The 18,187-nt window shown below is 39.4% G+C and overlaps 2 protein-coding genes across 3 annotated transcripts in view; both read right to left on the bottom strand.

The window, feature by feature from the left end:
- The window catches only part of LOC127805956 (LEAF RUST 10 DISEASE-RESISTANCE LOCUS RECEPTOR-LIKE PROTEIN KINASE-like 2.1), a 114,136-nt gene extending 99,678 nt beyond the window's left edge, over window positions 1-14,458 (bottom strand). For both annotated transcript variants that reach the window (XM_052342815.1, XM_052342814.1), the window contains exons 1-2: window positions 13,316-14,458; window positions 13,180-13,209 (exon numbers count right to left, since the gene is read on the bottom strand). In XM_052342815.1, the coding sequence (XP_052198775.1) occupies window positions 13,180-13,209; window positions 13,316-14,087 (802 nt within the window). In that variant the 5' untranslated portion in view covers window positions 14,088-14,458. The remainder of the gene's footprint in view (window positions 1-13,179; window positions 13,210-13,315) is intronic.
- LOC127805959 (LEAF RUST 10 DISEASE-RESISTANCE LOCUS RECEPTOR-LIKE PROTEIN KINASE-like 2.5) lies at window positions 11,173-13,290 on the bottom strand. The gene has a single exon (XM_052342820.1). It carries the CDS (start codon window positions 12,503-12,505, stop codon window positions 11,282-11,284), a length of 1,224 nt encoding a protein of 407 aa, XP_052198780.1. The 5' UTR covers window positions 12,506-13,290; the 3' UTR covers window positions 11,173-11,281.
- Window positions 14,459-18,187: the final 3,729 nt, after the last annotated feature.

The raw sequence follows: 18,187 nt of genomic DNA, 5'->3' as shown, positions 1-18,187 counted from the left end.
TTAGATACCATGATGGCTAATCATTGCTTGGTTGCAGTGGCGGAGCCACGTGCAGCCAAAGGTGGGCAGTTGAACACCTAGATTTTTAGAAAAATTATTATATTTAATAATTTAATATTTTTTATTTTTTTTTTCTAAATGTCTATTCTTTGAAGGTGATTGCCTTTTATTGCCAAAAACAACCGGCCACGATGGCTGATAACAATTTTCAAATCTATTTACGCGTATTGGATTTGGCCAAAAGTTTAAACTTAGATTTATGAAATTTGGCCATTAGATTTTATTAATTTTTTGTGTATGTTGATCGATGAGAATAAGGGTGTCGAGTGATTGCCTCAGATCGTCAAAAATCATCGGTCATGGTGGCTGGTGGCGACTACCAGTGTTTTTTTCAGTATCGGCCAAAAATTAAAAATAAAATATATGAAAATTTGATCCACTTTTTTTTTGTGTATGTTAACATTCCTTGACCATTTCTTTAATTATGTTTTAATTAAAGGGATTAATTTTTTTATTTTTGTTATAAATTTATCAATTATATATTTAAAACTATGGTAGAAAACATATTTTCTGGTATGAAGTTTGTCAAGATTCGACTTCGTAATTGAATTGAAAATTAATGATTAAATGACAATCTGTCATGAAGTTTATCAAGACTCGGCTATGCAATCAAATTAGAGATTAATGATTGAACGACAACTTAGTTGTGTATATTAAAAAATAGATATTTAATAAAATCAATAATGATATTATTGTGCGACGTTATTAAAATATGAAAATACGTTGATTGTATAATTTATTGATATATATATATTTTTATATTATATTATTTTTAATTTTTTTATATTATTTAATTTTAGACAAAATTTAGAATTTTAGGGTTTAATTTTTGCTAAAATTTCTGGCTCGGTCATTGCTTGGTTACAAATATTAAGTTCTGATGAGATAATAATAAAATAAATAATATTATTTAACATTTAATAAAAAATAATTCTCAAGGTAATACTATTCCTTACTTGTTTTAAAAAGGGAATTGATATTTATAATACCTTGGCTTAATTTTCCATTTTACAAAAATGCCCATCTCGTCCAAATAAAATAACAAAAACTGACTTGTACCCTCAAAACCCGTGAAACGGGTCAACTCACGCATTGGATTAATGGTCCAATTTATAAAAATCCACCAAGAGAAAGGGACGTTGGGATGCCAATGAAAGAGAAGAAATTTCAATTCATATAATACAAGGACAGTTTTGTCCAAATACATCATTTCTCCTCAAGATAAATGCCCGGACTAAATTATCTTACGGGCAAGTGGGGGCAACTTTCTCCCACTCCCATGGGATTGTCACGCTCTTACGACAAAATGACGTTGGAGTATTCAAAATGCAGAAATAGTCAAAATTTTATCTTATTTTATATCATTAAATAGTAAGAAAAAAAAGTACAATTCTCTCAAAAAATAATTATTAATAAAAAATCATTAATTCATCTCATGTCTAAATAATTCAAAAGTCATATCTCAATCTGACTCATATCTTATCCGCAAAATTAAGGATAAACATAATTTTTATTAGTTCATCTCATAATAATTTCTTATAACTTAGAATCATATAGTTTAAGAATTTCAAAGATGATAATTCTAAATATCTCGATTCTATCGCTTATATAAAAAGATAGAAACTCTCATAAGTAAATTAAGTAAGTCTAAACATTTAATACTTCTTACCTTGTTTCAGACAATGTCCTAAAACTCATTAGTTGGGTTAATTTTTGGCATATAGAGATTCTTTTTGTTTTTTTGTTTTATTGAGAACTTGGGTTAAGGTGAACATTGACTAAGATGACACAACAACCTTCAATTATTTACCCGTTACATCTAATAAACTGAAGTTAATGAACTATCCTAATCGCAAGAACTAAAGGATAGCAATGTAGATGGAGTCTTTTAGTAAAAAGGCAAGGCCAACTCTCTCAACGAGGAGAGTGGAGTTGGTCTTGGGCCTCAAAGTTTGAGGGTAGACTTTGGTGTTCAAGTTTGAAAACAAAGGTGGGCTGGGCCGTAGAGTGGTGTTGGTCTTAGGCCTCAACTTGAGGCTAGACTTTGGTGTTTAAGTTTGAATACAAAGGTGTTTAAGTTTGAATACAAAGTTAATGAACAATTTGGATATGTGAACCTTATCACCCAAGTCCTATAAAGTAATTTTTAATTTATAAACAATTTCTATGCAAATGCCTCAAATTACATTAAATTATAACGCAATTTAAGCTCCAATGAAAATGAGATCAAATTTTGACTTTCATTTATCACTAGAGAAAAAGGAAAAAAAAAAAAAAACCTAAACTCAGCTATGATATTGTGTACCCTCAAATTTGAAAGTATATGGGTCTGTCAAGTATTGTTGCCTTATTGTGTCATGAAAGTAACGTTAATAAAGTAATATTTGACAAGTGGGTATCGTATTATGTTTATTAACATCGAAAGCAAGTGATAAGTCTATGGCTAATATTTTATTATTATAATATAAATTAAAAAATAACTAAAAAGCATAATAAGGTATTAAAAAGTGATTTAATTATAAAGAAAGCCGATATTTATAAAAGTTACAGTATATTTATTAATAAAAAGTTTTTATACTTTTCATAAAAAGCAGGTCTCTTATTTTACTTAAAAGAAATATGTGTACTTTAAAAAAAATAATTCTCTATTAAATAATATTTAAAATATTAATTAAAAATAAATAATTACTATATTTAAAAAACACCTCAACACGAAGCATGCAGTATATTTGGCCCAATCTAGAGGGGTTGATAGTTGCCTGGTGATGAACTGATGATAAAGACATGTTGCTATCATTAATTCTAACAGATGATGAGGAGAGCGATTTTGTTCACCCTTTTAACGGGGTGATATCACCCTCACTATTTTTGTGAGGGTGAAAAGTAACGGAACGATATAGAGTAATTTTTAATTATCATTCTTGATGATGGTATTTGGGACCGATCACCACATGCCACCTTTGCGACTGGACCTTGGGAATGGTACCTCGGACTTGGTGATGTCAGACCTCGGGTGTAGAACCTGCAAGACAATGGAGGGCCGGGGCTAGGATCCCCCGGGGTGGATTCCGACGCTCAAATCAGTAGAGTAAATGCAAGCAGAAGTAAATGAGAGAGCTGTAGAGCTTGGATATACCTGGCGAGAGTCCTTGTCTTTTATAGGCGAACCCGTTTTGGGGTACCCGAGATGAGCGGGCACGACTCCCGAGAATCCCAGTCAAGTTGGAACGGGTCTTGCAGTTCGGCCTGGATTTCCCGGGCTCCGCTCCGGAGTGTTGACTTGCCACGTGTCGGTCTCTTCGGTGATCCACGTGGCAGGTGAGACTATTAGCGCGTATGGGTATTCTAGTAATTCTAGGTGGTGCCACATCACTTGCCCCCACTCTTTGAGCCGAGCTGAGAATCTTGCTGGGTCGAGGAGTAACTTAATTTCTAAGTTTATTTGACTGTAAATTTTTCCCAAGGTGCACAAGAGTATTTTTAAGTATGAGACAACCAAACCCCAAACTCTTGAGGTTAGTTTTTTTTCCTTGCTTTTTCTATTTATATTATTTTTATTTTATTATTTTTTACTTTTATCTTTCTTTCTCTATTTTTTTTTTAAATGTATCTTCTTCCTCGACCAGGCAAAGGTCTGCCTGGCCGAGGCCAGATCTCGGCATGGCCGCGCTCAGCCTCGGCCACGCCCTGGCCAAGCTCGGCCATGGCTGAGGTGCGGCCAGGACTGACCTGGCCTCCCTCAGCCAAGGCTGGCTAGGCCAGCCACCCTTGGGGTGCTTGCCCCCCTGCTCGTTTGCTTGCTTTTTTTTTTTTTAATATATAAATATATATATACATATATAGATATATTGGGTCGGCCATGGCCGACCCTTGGGGATCTTGCCCCCTTCCTTACTTTTTCTAATTTTTTTTTCAATGTGTATATATATATAAATACTTTAATGTAAATGCATATATATATATGTATGCTGAGGTCGCCTATGGCCGACCTTGGGTCACCTGCCCTTTTTATATATATATATATATATATATATATAAATTTATTAATAACAACAAAATAAGTCGACTAACCAATTTCTTTAGCTTTTCTTTGTCACAGGTGTGGTTTGAGATTTCTCAATCTAAGTCACGTCTGTTGAGCTCCTTTTGGCTTGTGTCCAGCTATGGTTTTCCTTCCTTGACCTCTGTCTTTCTTCTCTTGGTCAGGCTAGAATATCCTCTAGTGGGATTCCTTGGTCTGGCTGATTAGGCTGAGATATCCTCTTGTCAAGATGGGATCCCTTGGTCTCTTGACCTTTGGATTTCAGTCACTCCCACGCAGAAGAGGGTACTGGGCTTTGATTTTTTTTTTTTTTTTGCCATTAGTTCACCTTCGGCTTGGGAATGGCTTAGGATCCTGACCCTTGGGTTCTTGTCACTCCCTCGTCGAGGAGGGTGTTGAGTTTCTTCCGGCCATTAGTCCACCTTCTATTTGTGGACGGCCTAGGGCACTTGACCCTTGGATTTTAGCCATTCCCTCGCGGAGGAGGGTGTTGGGCTAGAATTTTTCCTTGGCCATTAGTCCACTTTCGAGGACGGACTAGGGCTCGTGACCCTTGAATTTTAGTCACTCCCTCGCAGAGGAGGGTGTTGGGCTAGAGATTTTTCGGGGCCATTAGTCCACCTTGAGGACGGCCTAGGGCTCGTGACCCTTGGATTTTAGCCACTCCCTCGCGGATGAGGGTGTTGGGCTAGAATTTTTCCTTGGCCATTAGTCCACTTTCGAAGACGACCTAGGGCTCGTGACACTTGAATTTTAGTCACTCCCTCGCGGAGGAGGGTGTTGGGCTAGAGATTTTTCGGGGCCATTAGTCCACCTTGAGGACAGCCTAGGGCTCGTGACCCTTGGATTTTAGCCACTCCCTCGCGGATGAGGGTGTTGGGCTAGAGTTTTTTCGTGGCCATTAGTCCACCTTTTGGGGACGATCTAGGGCTCGTGACCCTTGGATTTTAGCCATTCCCTCGCGGAGGAGGGTGTTGGGCTAGAATTTTTCCGTGGCCATTAGTCTACCTTTGGGGACGGCTTAGGACTCGTGACCCTTGGATTTTAGCCACTCCCTCACGGAGGAGGGTGTTAGGCTAAAGTTCTTCTGTGACCATTAGTCCACTTTTAGGGACGGCCTAGGGCTTGTGACCCTTGGATTTTAGCCACTCCCTCACGGAGGAGGGTGTTAGGCTAGAGTTCTTCCGTGGCCATTAGTCCACCTTTGGGGACGGCCTAGGGCTCGTGACCCTTGAATTTTAGCCACTTCCTCACGGAGGAGGGTGTTAGGCTAGAGTTCTTCCGTGGCCATTAGTCCACCTTTGGGGACAGCCTAGGGCTCGTGACCCTTGGATTTTTCTTTGGCGAAGTGTTGGCCTTTGTGAGATTGCTGTTAGATGGAGAGAATGCGAAGTCTTGCCATTAGTCTTAAAAAAGAGTACAAAGAGATTTGAGGAATTCCCTTCCTCGTTGAAAAAACTTCCTTAAGTTTTGGACATTCCAGGTATGCTTCAAGGACTTGCCTTCCATGTCTTCTAGTCGATATGCCTCTCGAACTTAAGGATTCTACCACCCGGTACGATCCATCCCAATTCGGAGTTAGTTTATTCGCGTCTCGAGGATGACTCACGTCGAACCGTCACAATATAAGATCTCAAGGCATGAAACTCCTAGCGTGGACTCATCGGTTATAGTACCTAGCAATGCGCTAATTACACATAGCTTTTTGAATTTGCAACAGGTTCCGGAACTCATCCATCCCCAACAGGCTATTTTCCTTCTCTCCGGGACGGTGTCCAACTTCGCTCTCGGAAGCGATCCCGCGTAGGAGACCTTCTCCTATTATCCGACTTGGACTCAACTCTACCCAAACTCATGCCTTCTTAGCCAACGAAATCTCGAAGGTAACCCCGGTTGATAAGCTCTTGAATCTCTTCTTTTAACTGGATGCAGTCCTCTGTAACATGACCATGGTCGTGGTGGAATCGGCAATACTTCCTTTTGTTTCGAGTGTTGGGTGGAGACCTCAGCGGTGGAGGACGCCGCAAATAATCCTTATCCTCCAATGCCAGTAGAATCTCGGCTCGACTGGCATTGAGAGGAGTATAACTCATCGGGCTTTCACGTGCACCCTCGAAACCCGGGCGATCTGGAGCTCGGGAGAGGCGATAGTCCGTCTTCTGCTCCACTACTGCCTTTTTCTTCTCCTTTTCTCTTTCCTTCCTTTCAGGTTGTTCCGCCTGCTTCACCTTCATCACCTCTTCAGCATTAATGTACTTATTAGCCCGGGCCAATGCCTCTGTGAAAGTACGAGGTGGAGTCTTGGCCAAGGACTGAGCAAATGGCCCAGCTCTCAAGCCATTTTGAAGAGCCACCATTGCGATCCGCTGGTCGAACTCGTCGATACTCAATGCCTCCTCGTTGAACCTCGCCATGAAATCCCTTAGGGATTCACCCTGGTTTTGCTTGATGCTTACCAGAGCCATGGAAGACTTTCGGTGGCGCTTCAAGGGAGCGTAGTGGGCTAAGAAACAGGTCTTCAGCTCTTCCCAGCGGTTAATGGAACGATGGGGAAGGCAGGAGTACCAGGTCCGGGCATGTCCTCCCAAAGTAGCCGAAAATGCCCGGCACCACATCGCATCCGACCCCGATTGCACCAGCATGTGAGAGCAGAAAAGCTCGACGTGGTCATAGGGATCTGTGCTTCCGTCATAGAGCTTGATGGAGGGGATACGAAACCTTTCCGGTGGAACCTCTGTCATGATGCCCTTACTCAAGGGTTGGTTAGAGCCGAGGTGGAGCAGCTCTTCCTTGATGTTCTACCCTTGTGCTTAGTTTCGATGATGAAAAACATATGTTATTAAATCCCTAAGTCATGAATCAAGGTGGTGGTTTTCAACAAAAATCAATTTCAAGTGCATTGTTAAAATGAAACCCAAAAAGATTTATGATTTTCTATTTTAGTTAGAGATTTGCAAAGTCAAGTTTTTAGTCTTAAAAGAATCTCCTAAAATGATTTTCAAATTAGTTTTGAAGTCGTTGATCAACATAGAGCTAAAATTGTTCTAAGGCAAAAGACCAACTTGAACATAAATGTGTTTGATGAAAATTCAATCTTAAGTATGAAAAATCATTTATGTAAATCTCATTCTTCAGAATAAGCTTTCATATTTTGATACATGCATGAAAGGTTTTGGTTTGAAACTTAATCGTATGAAAAATCCTTTAGTTCATGCATCATGTCTTGAAACTCGTTTTGATATCGCTTCAATATTTTTCTAAGTCTGGAAGCCTAGCACCTTATAAGGAGACATATATGAAAATGGTTTCTTTTTAGAAAACTAACTCCCGGTAATTCAATAACTAACATTCATTAGTGATAAAATGATTTTTAACGAATTTTTCAAGAGATGAAAAGTGTATATCTTGGAGGTGATAAAATCGCAAAATCCTAAGTTCCTTCTAAAATCCAAATTCTACTTTTTTATTCTTATGGATTTTGATTTTTTAGATATTTTTATTGAATCTAAATGGGGGGTACTTTCTTATTTACATTTATGTATTAAAGTAAATGGAAGGTAAAATATAAATTAAACAAAATGAGGACATTTACTTAAACTAAAGAAATGTAAATATGTTGTAATGTTTTCAAAATTCATTCTATTGAAAATCTTCTTCATCTGTCGACTGTGTGCTTCAATCTGTCGACTATGCATAAGGATAGTCGACTATGCTTCTTCAATCTGTCGACTATATCTTGCATCTGTCGACTATTTTTGTGTCTGTCGACTATTGTGAAAGGATAGTCGACTATGCTTTTTCATCTGTCGACTATTTTTGTTCTGTAAATTCAAAGTTTTCTTCACATTTTTGCAATAGTCGACTATGCATATGTATCTGTCGACTATGGGATTTTTGTGTTATAAGATAGTCGACTATGATTTTCTTTCTGTCGACTATGGCTAGTTTTATTTGATAAAATAGTTGACTAACCTATTTGATCTGTCGACTATGTGTTTCACAGAAAATTTCAACGGCTAGTTTTTGGCGCATTTAATGCTCGCCCAACCACCACAACGGTCGGATTCTTGGATCTATCTACCATCAACTATAAATATGGGTTGGGAGAATCGATTGAAGGTTGTTGGAAAACATTTAATATCTTCAACCACCGAGCTTTCATTTTACATCGAGCGATTAATATCTTCTCTCTCTGTATTTACATTTCTGAGGCTTTGTATACACTGTTACATTCATTGTAAACCTAAATTTATCAGTTGTAGAGAGCTTGTAACTAAGAGTTTGTACTCTTAGACTCTCATCTTCACGATTACTGTAATTGTCCTAGCGTAAGCTAGAGGGCCCATTATATTGGGAGGTTTGTAAGTTTTTCCTAGTCACGGACTAGAGGACCTACTCGGGTTGAGTAGGGGGTTGATAGTGAATTTGTTTTAAAATCCTTAGTGGGTAGCTAAGGTAATGGATTAGGCTTGGAAAGCCGAACCACTATAAATCTTTTGTCTTCTGTGCTTCTTGTTTTTATTTGTTCATGTTAGCATTTTTATCCCTACTTAATTCATTCATTCATCCATAAGATTTCATATTTACTTTTCACAAAACAAGATTGTTTTTACACGGATGATATCTCTGTTTCTCTACTTCAATTTTTAATATAACCAATTCACTCCCCCTCTTGGTGTGTGCCACAACACCTCCTGTTCTAACATTCCTTTCCCTTCTTGAGTTCCTGGAGTTGCTTTTCTAGGAAACGCAATCGTCTCTCCTGCGAAGTCCCTCTTTCTCGTGAGGGGGCAGAAGTGGATCCTGTCGCCTCAGAGGAGTGGATTTCCTGACCCGTCTGGCGGGATTGACGAGGCTCTCGAGCAGGAAGAGGTGACTGATGCTCCGCCCGCTGAGAGGGCACATGCGAACGATGCTGTTCAGTCTGGTGTAAATAACCAGTCAACAACTCAGTTAGCTGTTGGACCTGGTTTTCCAACCTGGTGAGTCGGTCCTCCGGCATTGGATTGGCTGGAGGTGGTGGATTTTCCCCTTGCTATGGGGCCCCTAGATTGGCTCCGACCTGGCTACGAGTCACGTCTCTTCGGGGAGCCATGTAGTTAGTTATAGCAAGGAGTGAAAGTCGTTTGACACTTGTGGAAAGCCTGAGGTCCGAGGTGAGGAGTTGAAGTCCGAAGCGTGAGGTAGGGAATGAAGAGGCTAGCGAGTTTGGACGTCGGCCCCACGGTGGGCGCCAAATGATGATGGTATTTGGGACCGACCACCACGTGCCACCTCTGCGACTGGACCTCGGGAATGGTACCTCGGACTTGGTGATGTCAGACCTCGGGTGTAGAACCTGCAAGACAATGGAGGGCCGGGGCTAGGATCCCCCAGGGTGGACTCCGACGCTCAAATCAGTAGAATAAATGCAAGTAGAAGTAAATGAGAGAGTTGTAGAGCTTGGATATACCTGGCGAGAGTCCTTGTCTTTTATAGGTGAACCCGTTTTGGGGTACCCGAGATGAGCGGGCACGACTCTCGAGAATCCCGGTCAAGTTGGAACGGGTCTTGCAGTTCGGCCCGGATTTCTCGGGCTCCGCTCCGGAGTGTTGACTTGCCACGTGTCGGTCTCTCCGGTGATCCACGTGACAGGTGAGACTATTAGCTCGTATGGGTATTCTACTAATTCTAGGTGGTGCCACATCAATTCTGTTATTTTTTATTCTCACAAAAATAATGAAGGTGATGATCACCTTATTAAAGGGGTGAACAAAATCGAACTCGATGCTGGGTGCCCGCTTTTTGTGGGCAAGTGATAGGAGGCATGCGTGGCATGACTGTTCATCATTTCTTATATTATTGTAATGTGCATTCATCACAATGTATTGGGTGGGATTAGTGTTCAATTTTAAATAAATTTAGAATCGAATTAATTATAATATTATCTAAACTTAAAAGTAATGTAATCAGAGAATAAAATTGAATTACTTAAACTTGATTAAATTCGAGTTGGGTTTTTTTTTTTTTAGTGGGTAAGTGGTTATTGAAAAAATTCAAAGCGTCAATAGTTTTTGCTATATCTCGAGCATCATATGAAAAATTGAATAAAAGATGAAATATTTGAATTCAGACTACTAATTTACAGGGGCAAAGCTAGGATTTTTTTAACCGCAGAGCTTCAATTTTTTTTTTTTCAATCGTCAACTTCATCAATAGAATTTTTTTTTTCCAACCACGAAAGTCAAGGGTGAAACTAGAATTTAACAGAATTTGGGAAAGAAAATGAGGGGGGGGGGGGGGGGAGCTGTGAAACTAGAATTTAATATTCAAAATCAACTTTTAAAAAAAATTGGAGGGTTTCAGCCCCCTGCCTCTACCACTGCTAATTTAGATGATATATTCCTCTTAACATAAAAAATATATGAAATATGCGGGGGAATGTCTTCAAAATGACCGCACTTCCAAATTTTGAAATTACGGTCTCTATTTTTTCTCTCTCTCTCTCAAAATATTATTAGGTTTTTTGCACAAATATTAATATTTTATGATAAAAATACCCAATTACTCATCTAAAAAAAAAACTTAGAGAGAACAACTAAATAAATTTAACTAGATTAAAGATAAAAAAAATAAAAAGACCATTTTTCAAAAATAAAACTTTATATTTCAAAGTCGGGTTGACTTCATAAACACAATAATTTAACTCCATTTCATTTACATTCAGGTGACAATGTGAATGGCTTAAAATTTTGGTTGAGACGTGTTATAATTTTTTATTTAAAAAGAATTCTCATCGAGAAAATAACGTTTCTGAGAGAAGTAATTTTACTAAAAGAGTTGTCTCGAATTGATTATCCCAAAAGACCATGTGACAATTTTTTTTAGACTCCCTTATTCGAGTTTTATCTTGCAGTCCCTCCCCTCGAGTCCACCTTCCACCTCCCTAGGTTATTATATATAGGCATATCAATATGTTTTATATATATATATATATATATACTAAGTAATTAAAATTCACTTTATGTATTATATTCAACGCAAGATCTTTGACCATTGAAAACATAAGGGATTATGCATGGGATAGTGGGTTGAATCAATAATTGAGATTTTCGTTACTAATCCAATAATCAATAAAAACTTCTAAAACTTACATAAATGAACATTTTTATACCTTTCTTTTCAAAGAATTCTACATCCTTAACTCACATTAGATGAACATAATGTGATGTCTTCCGAGGTTAAACAATGTGTAATTACCGGTCCATTAATAGAAAATAAGATAGGTTTGGGTGGGACATGTAATGAATGTAGATTTCCTTCTAACATTTCCAACACTTTAGTCATTGATGGACGGTTTAAGGGATCAGTTTGTATGCACCACAAGCCAACTATTATCATCTTTCTTGCTTTTTCATCTTCTTCTTCGCTTGTAATACAATGATACCCAATTTCTTGTTCCTTTTCAAGATGTTTGTATATCCAATCTGAAAAATACATATCACTACTACAATCAACAGCTGAATCATTCCAATTTTTTCTTCCCACAATCATGTCCAAAATCATCATCCCATAACTATAAACATCTACTTTATAAGAGACCCCTCCGTAGTTTCTTAAAACTAGTTCAGGGGCAATATATCCAATCGTCCCTCTTGTTCCAAACAATGATATGATACTTTGCTTATGAAGACATTGTTTAGCAAGTCCGAAATCAGATATTTTGGGACAAAAATTTTCGTCTAGAAGAATGTTGTGAGGCTTTATATCAAAGTGCAAAATCCTTGTCTTACAACCCAAATGGAGGTACTCTAACCCTTTAGCAACCCCAACTACAATCTTATATAATTGTTCCAAACCCAAGTCATGTTCTTTTGGCATATTTCTATCATATATAAATTTGTCGAGAGATCCATTAGCCATGAACTCAAAAATTAGAGCCCTTTTCCCATTCTCATAACAGAAACCCAACAGACTTACAATATTAACATGAGATGTCCGACTTATACTTGCAACCTCATTAATAAATTGTTCTCCATCACCCTTTGATTCTTTCAAAAGTTTCACTGCCACGAACTGCCCATCATGTAACTTTCCTTTATAAACACCACCAAAGCCTCCTTCACCGAGTTTATTTTCGAAAGAGTTGGTGATTTTCTTAATCTCCAAGTAGCTATATCTTTTAGAGACAAGAGAACCAAAACTCTTTAGAAATGCCTCAACATTTTGATCATCTATTTTTCCAAGATTTGCCAAACAAAGAATTTTTTTTGACAAGTGTTTCCATTCAATATAGTAGAACAAGAATATCATGGCTACTAATGCAATAGTTCCTGTAATCAAGCGTTCAAGATGAAATAATAAGCAAAAAGTATCAAATATATAAAATTTCAAATTTATATAGGTAATATTTGAGTAAAACATATATCCACTTATACCAATGCATAAAAGTAATATTTAAATTGACTCAAGAAGGTCAATCATGTTGGTTAATTAGTTTCATAAAAATTACTTTCAAAGCAAAATTCCTTTTGCTTGTCCTCAAGAGTGGCTATATGGCCGTGACCAACACTTCAAGACAAATAATTATTTATAATTATTTTTCATGTAAAAAAAATCCTTTTGCTTCTTGCAACATAGCCAAATGGTTGCAATAACTTTAAATGAGTATAAGAATATTTGACATCTAAACACATTATACCTATCATATAATAATAAATATCAAAACACATATATAACACATTATTTCTAGTTTTTATATGTTTTGTTTTTGTCCAATTCTTGTTTTCATTTAAAGCAAATAAATAACCTAGCATGTTGGTTGACAACTTTAAATGACATTTCCTGATCTTGTTTAAAAAAATCACGGAAATGAAATGGAAAACTAAAGTCAGGGTTTGTAGCTTGCTGGTTTTGATTTTTTTTATTTTTTATTCTCATTGATCTCAAAACGTAAACAGAATGGGTTTAATTGTTTGTTTTAATTTACAACAAAATTTAAAATTCATGTGGTGGTCATCAGCGACAAGAAAGAGGCAGGGCAGAAACAGAACAATAAAAGAACAAATAGAGAAGTTAGTTTAGAAGGTTTTCTTTACCTAAGGGAAGGATCAGTTTGAGGTTTGGCCCTGCACTAAACAGCAGCAGGTTAAACGAATTATTAGGCTCAAGCTTTTTGGGAGAAAGAAGCACAATGATACTGCTGAAGATAGAGAAGTAACAGTTTAGAAGTACCGTTTTTTCTTGCTGTGCAGTGAAATCTTTGGTTGATGGTCAGGCATTGGCCTCCTCTCACGTGACATTTGAGACACTCCTCGGACGCTTGCAATTCGATATAAAAGGTACCATTCAATAGTTTTAATAGATCGTCGTCGTCCTCACCAGGTTCAGTTTTAGTTTTATATGGCGTCGAAGTCAAAGGCAAAAGAATGGTGTCGCAGCCATGAAAAGAATCGGCAGAAGCAGAAACGTTGTGATGATCATCTAGTGGATGCTTCTTGTAGTACAAATCGAAATCATGACAGCCTGTGTAGTTGAAATACTCATCACGTGCGGGAGGGATAGGTAGAGAGCTTTTCATGCACTTGAAGAGCGTGAGATTGTGAGGGATAGTGAAGGAAATAGAAAGAGGATTGGGTAAGCTGAAATTCCTTAAGCCACTGCAATCGCCGGGATGTAAACGATCTGTGAACTCTGGGCCACCGACGACTTTAACACTGCCTTTACCGCTGCTGGCCGTGGATGAGATTTCAGTTATCTGAAATTCTTCTTCGCTTCCAAAATTGATAAATGATTCACCATGTTCAGAGCAAAACACAGTGCACAGTCCGCACTGGGGATTGGAGATATTGGAGAATGGAAAATAAAACGGTGGTCCGGAATTTCCGCAGCGAAACGACGTGGGACAGGTAATCTTGATATCATTGTTGCTCTTATCATCAGCAGAAACGGCGGGATGAGACAGGAAATAAAAGGCCACAAACGGAAAGAAAGAAACAGCCGCCATCGATCTGAATCGCTAAATGCCCACTTTTCACAGCAATTTAATTGGGCAAAAGAGGATGGGAATTACAATACAAGAATCGCTAAATATGCATGTTTGAAATAATGAAGGAATTTGCAGCTCAAGCACGGCAGTGAATTGACCTCGAAGACTTCGTCCCAATCCAGTGGGGCAGGAGGAGTTTCGAGTTTCCCACACAGCTGCTTCCTCGTCCACCCGCCCCTCCAACTTGCGAAGACTTCTGACTCTTCTTCGTCCATGGGGTAGGGGCTCAGCCTCGCTCATTAGTCATCATCTCTTACTTCTCTTTCCCATCCCACACTAGACGGCAAGCTCTCTCACAATCTTCCAAAGAAGTGTCAATTTCATGGAAAATGCTACCATACTTGAAGAGTACTATTGATAATTGAATATGGGTGCAAAACTAATAAGAATATGTTAAAAGTGAAAACTAAGAAGAGTTGGTGGGATTTTATTGTATTGTATTGTCTTTAAATATTGAAATAGTCAAAGTTAAAATTAAATGTTACATACATATATACACTAAAATTTGTAAAGTGGGGCCATCCTAGAATTTTAGATACCATGATGAGTAAATCCCGAGAACTTGTAAAGCTTTTAAAGAAGAGTGCTAGTTATAATCATTGTTTGGCTACAAATATTAAGTTTTGATGAGATAATAATAAAATAAAATAGTATTATTTAACATTTAATAAAAAATAATTCTCAGTATAATACTATAGTACCTTGGCTTAATTTTCCAAATAAAAAAACTAATGCATTAGATTAATGGCCCAGTTTATAAATCTACGACGAGAAATGGACTCTGAGATGCCAATAGAAAAATATAAGAAATCTCAATTCATATAATGCAACGACATTTTTGTCCAAATACATCATATAGTTTGAGAATCTCATAGATAATAATTTTAAGTATTTCAGTTCTATCACCTATATAGTAACATAGGAACTCCTATAAATAAACCAAGTAACTTTAACCATTCAATACTTTTTGTGTAATCCTAAACAAAGTCCTAAACCTCATTAGTTGGGTTGTTCTTCAATGTGTAGTGATCCTTTTCTTCGAGAATTTGAGTTAGGGTGAACATTAACCAAGACTACACAACAACCTTCAACCATTTACCCTTCACATCTAAGAAACTGAAGTTAATGAATTATCCTAATCGCAAGAACTAAGGGATACCAATGAAGATGGAGTCTTTTAGTAAAGAGGCAAGGCCAACTCTCTCGATTGAGGCTGGGCCTAGAGTGGAGTTGGTCTTGGGCCTCAAAATTTGAGGCTAGACTTTGGTGTTCAAGTTTGAAAACAAAGGTGGGCTGGGCCCTAGAGTGGAGTTGGTCTTAGGCCTCAAAACTGGAGGCTAGACTTTGGTGTTTAAGTTCGAATACAAAGGTGAGGCGCGTGTAGGCTATAGGGTATAGGCACAATTTGGATATGTGAACCTTATCACCCAAGTCCTCTAAAGTAATTTTTAATTTATAAACAATTTCTATGCAAATAACTCAAATTACATTAAATTATAACGCAATTTAAGCGCTAATGGAAATGGGATCAAATTTTGACTTTCATTTATCACAAGAAAAAAAGGAAAAAAAAACCTAAATCTAACCGTACATCGAGAGTATATGAGTCTGTCAGGTATTGTTGTATTATGAAAGTAATGTTAATAAAGTAATATTTAACAATTGAGTGTAGTATTATGTTTATTAACGCTAAAACAAGTGATAAGTCTATGGTTAATATTTTATTATTATAATATAAATTAAAAAATAACTAAAAAGAATAATAAGATATTAAAAAGTGATTTAATTATAAAGAAAGCCAATATTTATAAAAGTTACAGTCTGTTTATTAATAATTGTAAGTCTCATTAAAAGTTTTTATACTTTTCATAAAAAGCAGGTCTCTTATTTTACTTAAAAGAAATATGTGTACTTTAAAAATAAAAGAATTATCTATTAAATAATATGTAAAATATTAATTAAATAAATAATTACTATTGTTCCTTCCCGACCAAAAGGGGACAATCAGAGGCGGGGCACAGGCTCCGACGATGAGTCCATCCGGGAGGCGACTGGTACCTGCAAGCACTCCAACGGTCGAGTGAGTAAGAAAGTAAGGAGATGTAGTGTATCAGTAGATCAGGGATCAAAACATACCTTGACTTTGAAGAGAGATGGTTGATATAGAAGGAGGAGATGTCATTCTGCATGCATGCGTCGTGCGTTTGCAAGTGATGAGACTGGCTATATGGCGCCGGTGGAGGTTCCCAGGTAGTAGCATGGTGGCGACGAGACCCTCATTAATGTGGATGTGATCTGCCATTAATAAGGACATGATCTAAGGCTGTCGCGTGGATATCCAGTGGGAGTTGCAATGATGCCGTGGCAAGTTGGCGTTGGGCCAAGGCTTGGTCCAGAGAGAGGACCAAGATTGGGCCTAAGAAGAGGGCCAAAATTTGGCCTACGAAGAGGGTCAAGATTGGGCCCGAACAGTCCACAACCCCTTAGGTTGGATGCTCGAGTAACGAGCATTCGAGTTAGAAAAAGAAGGTCTGGGTGATTTTTGCTGCATACGCCAATTTTGGAGAGTTAGATGTTTGATTCGAGGCACGACTTTGGAGTCAAGCCTAAGTAGACTCGAGGTCTGACGTGCCTGTCTAATGCAAAGCACGATTTTGGAGTCGGACTGAGGTAGACTCGATGTCTGGCGTGTCTGTCTGATACAAGGTACAACTTGAGAGCGGAAGTTGGACCAAGGTGGGCTCAAGGTCCTGTACGCTTATCTAATACATGGCGTGGCTCGATAGGGCCAAGGAAGCCTTGAGGCCCTAGAACAGTGACGAGGCTATGCCCGAGGTCCGCATCGGTATGGAGCACGGCTATTGGAGGACCGAGGTAACTTGAAGTCCTGCTACTGATCGCGTTGGTCTGGATCCCGAGCACTGGAAATGGAGGACCGAGGCGGGCTCGAGGTCCTGTGACGAACGGCGTCGACCTAGGTCCAGAGTACTACAAAAGGGGGATCAAGATTCTATGACGAACTGCGTCAACCTAGGTTCAGAGCACTGCAAAAGGGAAAGAGGGGACCGAGGCGGGCTCGAGGTCCTGTGACGGATCGCATTGACCTAGGTCCGGAGCACTACAAAGGGTGGACCGAGGTCCTGTGATGGACCGCGTAGACCTAGGTCCGAAGCATTGCAAATAGGGGATCGAGCTGTGCTTGAAGTCCTCTGACGGATCGCGTCGACCTAGGTCAGAGCATTGCAATGGGGGGACCGAGGTGGGCTCGAGGTCCTGTGACAGACCGCGTTGACCTAGGTCTGAAGCATTGGCTCTAGCTCTTGTTATGGACCGCGTCGACCTAGGTTCGGAGCACTGTAGAGGGGGGACCGAGCCAGCCTTAAGGTCCTCTGAGGGACCAGGTCGACCTAGGTCTGAAGCATTGGCTCGAGGTTCTATGATGGTCCATGTCGACCTAGGTCCAAAGCACTGCAAAGAGGGGACCGAGGTGAGCTCGAGGTCTTGTGACTGACCATGTCGACCTAGGTCCGAAGCGCTGGCTCTAAGTCCTGTGATGGACCGTGTCGACCTAGGTCCGGAGCACTGCAGATGGGGGATTGAGCTGGGCTCGAGGTCCTCTGATGGACCGGGTCGACCTAAGTCCAAAGCACTGGCTTTAGGTCTTGTGATGGACCGCGTCGACCTAGGTCTGGAGCACTGCAGAGGGGGGATCGAGTCGGACTTGAGGTCCTTTGACAGATCGGGTTGACCTAGGTTCGAAGCACTGCAAATGAGGGACCAAGGCGGACTCAAGGTCCTATGACAGACGGTGTTGGCCTAGGTCCGGAGCACTACAAATGGGGGATCGAGGCGGGCTCTTGGTCCTATGATGGACCGCGCTGACCTAGGTTCGAAGCACTGGCTCGAGGTCCTGTGATGGACCACGTCGACCTAGGTCGGGAGCACTGCAAAGGAAGGAGCGAGCCGAGCTTGAGGTCCTCTGACGGACCGCGTCGACCTAGGTTCGGAGCACTGTAATAGGGGGATTGATGAGGGCTCGAGGTCATGTGACAAATCGC

The sequence above is a fragment of the Diospyros lotus genome, chromosome 7 (assembly GCF_014633365.1).
Source record: "Diospyros lotus cultivar Yz01 chromosome 7, ASM1463336v1, whole genome shotgun sequence".
In the NCBI taxonomy this organism is placed as follows: Eukaryota; Viridiplantae; Streptophyta; class Magnoliopsida; order Ericales; family Ebenaceae; genus Diospyros; species Diospyros lotus.
Note: the sequence above shows the minus strand (reverse complement) of the source record. Positions and strands in the feature narration are given on the sequence as shown.

Coding starts and splice junctions, on each gene's coding strand:
- LOC127805959 (XM_052342820.1), bottom strand. CDS start 12,505: ATGTTTTACTCAAATATTACCTATATAAATTTGAAATTTTATATATTT.